General features: G+C 32.6%; 1 protein-coding gene across 2 annotated transcripts in view; it reads left to right on the plus strand.

Moving 5' to 3' along the window:
• The window catches only part of Slc38a11 (solute carrier family 38 member 11), a 49,184-nt gene extending 41,361 nt beyond the window's left edge, over positions 1-7,823 (plus strand). For both annotated transcript variants that reach the window (XM_076866458.2, XM_076866459.2), the window contains one exon: positions 7,530-7,823. In XM_076866458.2, coding sequence (XP_076722573.2) covers positions 7,530-7,823 — 294 coding nt within the window. The remainder of the gene's footprint in view (positions 1-7,529) is intronic.
• The last annotated feature ends 752 nt before the right edge of the window (positions 7,824-8,575 follow it).

The following is an 8,575-nucleotide window of genomic DNA, read 5'->3' on the forward strand; positions in this document are numbered from 1 at the left end:
CTAGTAGGTCCACTCAAGATTATTTCATGTAGCAACCTTGATGCAGTAACTTTAATGAAGTAACTTCATTTGTATATTATCTCATATCATGTGCTATTTGAACCATCTGTAAATTTGTTTTCCCTACCAAATTGTAAGCTCTTTGAAGACAATGTGTAGCCACCTTCTTCATTTTCCACGATACTTGGAATAAGGATAAAAACAGTGTATTCAAATTCCTGCATGGGTGATTGCCCCTTGAGACCAAAGATCAGGACTTATTTCCATGTTCCCACATATGACATTGTTTACTGTAGTACCAGGAAATAAAGTGTGACAAAAAGTGTTAGTGTTAATAGTAGTAGTGATCTTTCAACTATGCTGTAGATACGACCAACATGATCCCTCACCCTGTTTTCTCTTGTTTTATGAAACGTCTCATTTGAATTCACAAGTTTTGTTTTTTAATGTTGTAGAATTTTGTTATTGGGAAAAATATATCTATCAGTTGCCTAAACAGGCAACCACATCTTGGTAAACTAAAAAATGTTTTGTTTGTCTCTAGTTAGCCAAGCACATACATATGGCTCATTTTGGGGAAATGACATATTTTTGTAAATTTAACCATTGCTTTACCTAGACTTAATTGCTAATTTTCATGACACATGTGCAACCAAATCCTTAGCACATTAACACTAAATATTCACTATTGTACTTATATTAAAAACATTTGTGATTAAGATAGGTCCTGGTTATTATAGTCAGAGAATGCCTTGTAAATATTAAAAAGTCAAAACCTGAGCTTCTGTGGAAGACTACTTTATAAAATTTAAAACATAATTCTAGATTATTAGATTTTTTTAACCTATATAGAGAGATACACACAAAACAATTATAGGAAAGTGTTATATTATTGGCTATAACCTAATAACCCAAGACAATGACACCTGTTTTAAAAGCATTTTGCGGAAGTTAGTAAAATCTAAAATCTCCATTCTCTATAGAACATCTGAAAATATGTGTTTTGTCCATCAATAAAAGTTTTTGGTATGCACAATAACATCTTCTGCTATTTCCTCACCTCCCTTTTGTGTGGACACTGACGATGAGTAATCAAGCCAAATTTAGCATCATTTCTGTCAGTAACTAATACATGCTGAAACATGCAACATGTGAGGAGTTAACTAAAGCACACTGTGTTCTACTGCATAGGGATAATATCAGCTAACATGTGCATATGCTGGGCTAAGTACTTCGCATGCATTATCTTCCTTGATCCATGTTAACTTTACAGATGCAGAAATTGAGGCCCAGTGATTAATAATCAATCTGAGGCCATACTAGCTAAGTAGAAGAATCAAGATTTGAACACAGGTATTTGGATCCTCTGTAGCCCATACATTTAATCATTGCATTCATCTGAAATTTTCTACATGTCAGGCATTAAATTATGTCAAATAATTCTGTTTTTTTTTACCCATTTTATAATTAAAAATCTATGCATTGAGTTCATTTGCAAATAAGGTTCAGAGTGATTCATAATACATATGAATTGACCTTAATAATGGTTTAAAATATCAGGAAATGGATTAAAATAAAACTAAGACTTTTTAATCTTAAGTTATAGTTAATAGCTTTCATTTTAATTTATAATTTGGGGTGGGGGCTGTTGGAGATTGAACCCAGGTCCTTGTCATCTTCATTAATAATTGTAGTACTTTAGGAATTCTTTTCTATTATGGCTTCTCAATTATCACTAAGTAGAACAATGACCTTCATAGATGTGATACATATTAGAATAAGAAAACTTTCGAAATTAGGGAAATGTTATTTAGTAAAATTGAACATCAAAGGATAAATTATTTGGGGTTATATTACTTATTCAATAAAATTAAAACCTCATTTAGAGTTTTATGTTTAATTCATCATTTTCATGGCAGTAGACAATGAAATATTTTTCCAAAGCAAATGTACCCTCACTTTTAAAGGATTAATTTTAAAAGCAAATAAAATGAATGTAAATCTCATTCTTGGTAATAAGAATCCAGCATTTGGGCACTGACATTGCTATTATAGAAAAGAGGCATGTACAGTAATTGGGCCCTATGGGTTCCTACTTGCAGCAGCACAGAGAGGAAAAAAAAAAAGTGAAACAGCTGGTGCCTGTGGCCAGAGGAACCAGTTCAACAGGCATTGTGTGAAGCTTGCAAGGAAGTAATAAAGCAAGCCAAATACCAGTGAGAACCTAGATACAGAAACACAATCATCAGAGTGAGCAAGACATAGTTCAAGTTGACAGATCCTGAGCTAAAGACAGTTTTTGTTTTTTAAGGTATAGAAATAAATTTCATGTGTCTGAACTGGTTAAAAATAGAAATTTAAAAGATTAATAAGTCTTCTTCTTTTTTTTTTTTTTAACCTTCCCTGCACAATTTGAGAGGTTTTTGTTCAGAAAAGAGAATTCAGACACTTTTCCCATCCATATAGTTGGTAAAATTCTTCAACACTTTCTGTTCTTTCCTTGTTGCAAATGGTAAAATGTCCTGGTATCAGTTGTACTATTACCAGTGGATAGCACTGTTCTGTCTTTATAAATAAAACCATGTTTTACTCTCTCTTTAATAAGTAGTTCTGATTTTACAAACTGTCAAGCAATTTTAAAAATCATTCCAAAGCCAGTAATGTATCCTCAAACAGGTCTACACTAAAGGAAGGAAATAAGTTGGACTAATTTATGGGAAATAGAGCAGATAGAAATGCACTATCATTTTACTGATGATCTTGAATTCCAGCAACAACCTCTAGCAAAACTGAACTTTCAAGTTACCAGAAAGTAACCGGTATTCAAGACATGATAATCAACTGGGCTCTTTCCAGTACAAACGTCATCAATGTAATTTTCTCTGTAATTGTTACTTTCTCACCTCTCATGAATTACAACATAAACAGAACACCCCTTGCTTTGCCCTGCCCAGGGAGTTAGGTTTGAAAGATTTCAAGGGCTGACAGCAGCCTTTCCATAGCAGCTGACAGCAGTTGTCATCCTGATGACACCTTCAGACTCTGCAGCTCCAGATCTGTTCCTCCAATGAGAAGAGACTACATATACAAACCAGTATATACACGGATTTGAATTACTTTGTTTCAGAAATTCTTCCTTCAAAGAAATCATAGAGTATAAGCACAGATTGAGTTCTATAATATTTTCTATAACTTAGAAAAGCACTGTGAGGCTGGGGAGGAAGCTTGGTGGTAGAGTTCTTGCCTAGCATTTCTTTAATTCTAGCCATATGACAGCTAATCTTTTGCTTATTATGTACCTTTATGGGTATTCTTTTGTATTCAGGCACTATAAATTGCAAAAGTACTTTGTCTACATATTTTAAATTGGAATGTGATATTGTTTTCTCTTATTCATTCCTCATTCTTGTGTTTCTCTTACTGGTGAAATATTTTCCATGCAGTGTGGTCACTACTAGTCTTCCACAGACCTTTAGATACTCCCTAACTAGTCTGATTTGATAATGTGAAACATGTAATTGATAATTTAGATTTCTTTTTTGGTTTTGTAAAAAACAAAAAGAGGTGTATTATTGAAATCATAGTAATAATATTTCACCTATAATAATATAAGTGGTACTTAATGTGCAACACACAGTAATTTGATTAAGTGGTGACATTGAGAAAATAGGTAAAGTTTTTTTAAAAAAATATAATTTGTTATTCTTCATCATCCAACTTCAAATTCAGTTTTCTTTGGTTGAATCTGGGAAAAATCTGTGAATATAGTTTTCCAAAGAGCTCATAAAACATAGGTTATAGATACATAGAGTTTCATTATATTATGCTTATATATACTTAAAATTTACACAATGACCTTTTAAAATATAGAAAAACATTTTAAAGAAATCTTGTATTTAATTATGAATCAATATTGCATTTTTAGTTATTGATTATGTATTTTTAACACTTTTTTATCTTTAAGATAATAACATGTTATATTTCACATTAACAAAATGAAAGCTAATAACCACATGATCATCTCTATTGTCAGAGTAAAAGCATTTGACAAAGTCTTCAGCAGCCTTTTGTGACAAAAACTTTTAACAGTTTAAATATAGAAAGAAAGTTTCTCCATGTAATAAAGAACAGTTATGAAAAACTCCCAGTTAAGATCATAATCAATGGGAAATAACTAAAAGTGTTTCCACTAAGATCCAGTACAATGAGAGATACCTACTTTCAGCACTTCTATTCAGTGTACTAATGGAAATACTAGAAAGAGCAATCAGAAAAGAAAAAGACATAGAAGACATCTGAATCAGGATGGAGGAAGTAAAACTATAATTGCAGTGACACAATTGTGCAATTGTGCCAGGTTTCCAAAAAATTCTAGAAATAATAAATGAATTTGGTGAAGCTGAAGAATCCAAAGTCAACATACAAAAATCAGGAACATTTCTTTACACAAATAACAATTTAGAGTAAATTTAACCAAGGAGATAAAATACTGTTGAAAGGAATTTAAGGAGGTTCAAATAAACAGAAGGATACTCTGTGATGATGAATTGGAAAAATTAGTATTGTGAAAATGTGTATATTCCAAAGCAATGTATAGATTCAATACAACCTCTATCAAAATACAAATGGAGTCATGCATAGAAATAGGAAAAAAATCTAAAACCTATATGGAGCAACAGAAAAAGCCCAAATAAACTAAAGCAATACTAAGAAGGAAAACAAAGTTAGAGGAATGACATTTCCTGATTTTAAAAGATATTGCAAAGCTATAGTATGGCACTGGGATAAAAATAGAAACATATTAATTGAGCAGAACAGAATCCAAGCATATAGTTAAATCAGTATTTGACAAGGTCATCATGATGGGGAAAGAATAATTCCTGAATAAATAGTTCTGGGAAAATAGATTTCCACATTCAAAAGAATGAAATTGGACCCTTATCAAATACAAAAGTCAACTGGACAGGTTTAAAAGACAACTGTAAGATCTGAAGCCATACAATTCCTAAAAGAACATGGGATAAAGCTCTTTGACATTGGTTTTGTCAATTACTTTTAGATATCATAGCAAAAACTCAGGCTACAATGACAAAAAAAAAAAAAAAAAAAAAAAAAAAAAAACAACATATAAATAGAACTACAGAAAACTAAAAACCTCTACACAGCAATGGAAACAGTCAACAAAATGAAAAAGCAACCTAGGGACTAGGGGAAAAAGTATTATAATAAGGGGTTGATATACAAAAATTTTAAAGAATTCTTACAACTCTATAGCAGAAAATCTAAAAATAACAGAAATATTAAATAATGGACAGATGGCCTAAATATATCTTTCTCCAAAGATATAAAAATGACCAATAATAAAAGGTATTCAATATTACTAATCTTCAGGAAAATACAAATTAAAATCACTGTGCAATATCACCCCAGAGCTACTAGAATGAATATTATAAAATAAAATAAAGTTTTTTAGTACTTCTTTTTTGCTGAGGCTGGCTTTGAACTCTAGATCCTCCCGCCTCAGCCTCCTGAGCTGCTGGGATTACAGGTGTGCATCACTGAACCTGGCTAATAACTTGGTACTTTTATAACTCTACTACCCATTATTTTCAATCTGGCATTCTACCAATAAATATTGGCAAGGCTGTGAAGAAAGGGGAGTCCTGGTATGTTGTTGGTTAGAATGCAGATTGGTACAGTTACTATCAAAAACATTATGGAGGTTCCTAAAGAAATTTAAAACAGAACTACCATTTGAGCCAGCAATTTCTATTCTGGGTTTATAGCCAAAGGAAGTAAAATCACCATCTCATAAAGATATCTGTACTTCTATACTCCCATGTCAATTGTAGCATTATTCACAACAGCCATGATATGAAACAACCTAAATGCCCATCAGGGGATAAATGGATAAGGAAAATGTGGAATATATACACAATGGAAAGTCATTCTGCCTTTTAAAAGAAGGAAATCCTGCCATTTGCCATGACATTAATGGATATTAGGCTAAGTGAGCAAGCCAGACACAGAAAGAAAAATATTACATGATCTCATTTATATATGAAAATTTTTAAAAAGGTCAAATATTCATATACAGAGAATAAAATTGTGATTACCCAGGGACAGAGAGTAGGGAGGAAATGAGATAAAGCTTAAAGGACACAAAGTAGCAGATAGGGTGAACAAGTCTAGAGATCTAATGTAGAACATAAGAACTACAGTTAATAAAATTGTATGGTATATGGGATGCTTGTTAAGTATATTTTAGCTGTTCTTTTCACATATGCAAAAAAGTGATTATGTAAAATAAAAGTCATGAACTTTGCATTACTATGATAATTATTTCACTATCCATATGTATTCATGACACTTTTTGATGGATAAATCTAAAATATACACACAAAAAAACCCCACATATTTTAAATGATAACTTTTATTTTGTGGGTTGAGAATAAAATTCACCATATTTTAATATATTTTATTAATTTTATGTTCTAATTAATATATGATGTCATTAAAACAGAATAATTAGAACAAATATATTACCAAAAATGAATTGAATTTCAAAATTTACATCATTTGCAAAGTGTCTAATGAGGTTTAGGACTATTCAGAGAGAAGTCTCCTTTCCTTTGAAGTCAATGACTTGGTATTTTGGAGATGGGGTTACCAGGGATGGAACTCAGGGGCACTGGACCATTGAGCCACATCCCCAGCCCTATTTTGTATTTTATTTAAAGACAGGGTCTTAGTGTACCTCTTTTGCTGAGGCTAGCTTTGTACTCTCAATCCTCCTGCCTCAGCCTCCCAAGCTATTGTTATTACAGGCATGCACCACCATACCCTGTTATAAGTTGGTATTTCTATAACTCTGTTACCCATTATTTTCAATCTGACATTATGCTTTAGGTTAAATTTATCTATAGCTAATGTAGGGGCAAGTTATAGTCATTTAGTTCTGCTGTCAATTTTCTAGGGAAATTAATGCGTTTCATTTTGCTTGAAAGAGGATTTAGAAATGTTCTTCCATGTTAAATGCCCTGTGGTTATAGTTTTCCTTTCTCAACACAGACAGGCACTACTTTCATACAAGCACAGATTTAGAGGAAGACAATATGCCCATACAAGTTTTCAAAGTCCCCATTTGTACACAAATGACAAACAGACCACTCAGGTTTGAAAGACATAGTGGATACCATAAATGAATAATATAAGGATACAGGACGTGACTGAAATAAAGGGAGACTGCAGTTTGCTAGAAGTTGGTCTATTTATGTTTCATTTTCTATATTATTTTCTGATCACCTGGTCTTAAGTCTGATGTACTATTATATATTATCTTTTTCATTTGTAAATATTCCTTTGGAAAAGGAAAAACCTATTTCTGTGTCTTTCTTGGAATTATTTTTCTTTCCTTTGCTTGATTCAACAGGTGCAATGAAAAATACATTTTGAAAATGTTTTTAAAAATTGTCCAAAGAATGTTTCCATCTAGTAACGTTATCTTGTTTCTTGTTTTCAACTCACAGGGTGTGCTCTGTGCAGCTCCTCTGATTTTTATCATCCCCTCAGCATGTTATCTGAAACTGTCAGAAGAACCAAGGACGCACTCAGATAAGATTGTGTCCTGTGTCATGCTTCCCATTGGTGCTGTGGTCATGATTTTTGGATTCATCATGGCTATCACAAATCCTCAGGACTGTACCCATGGGCAGGAGATGTTCTACTGCTTTCCTGACAATGTCTCCCTCACAAACATCACAGATTCTCATTTTCAACTGACAACACAACCTTCCATTTTAAACATCAGCTTCTTTCAATGAGTTGACAGCTTTAAAAATATGCATGTTTTCATAGACTTCTAAACCACTTAATAATATTCACATTTGTCTCTATTTATATGATAAAATTATCATTTTGGCATTTATCAAGACTTGTGTTTCTTTACTCTTCAGTGCAATGTAAAAGATAAAGAAAACTGAATATATTTTACTGTAAACTAGAACAAATGCTTCATTCTACTGACCTCAGTACACTGATGCTAATTGGGGAAAGAAAAGTGAAGCCTTTAGTGTTTGCTGCAATCTCATCAAAGCATTACTCTTTTTACTTACATGTGAGCCAAGATATTGTGCTCCAAAATATGTAGGTGATTATGAGTTGGATTTTGTGTATGTGTCCTTCAGGACAGGGAAAAAAATGTCTTTAAAGTATATAGAATCGAAGCGAGTGGGAAGCTAAACAATTAAAAAGAATGACTATCTGGAGAACAAACAGAAGCTATTACAACTTTAGTAGCATCCCTTGTTTAGGGAAAAGTGGATCCCTGGAGTAAAATGCTCCCACTGTTAAGAAGCTTGAATAATAGATCTGATGTGCAGACCCAGGTGTGTGAGGAAGCAAAATCACCTCCCAATTTTTGATGTTGTGGGACTATGATGGTCACATTATTATAAAAACAGAACACACACATGCATTGTTCTGAAACATAAGCCTTAAAGACTATTTGTGCATCAAATTTGGAACTCTTGAATTTGCAGTGCTGGCAGGAAGATACAATGAGAAGCTGAACTGC

Source organism: Callospermophilus lateralis, chromosome 9, assembly GCF_048772815.1.
Source record: "Callospermophilus lateralis isolate mCalLat2 chromosome 9, mCalLat2.hap1, whole genome shotgun sequence".
Taxonomy (NCBI): Eukaryota; Metazoa; Chordata; class Mammalia; order Rodentia; family Sciuridae; genus Callospermophilus; species Callospermophilus lateralis.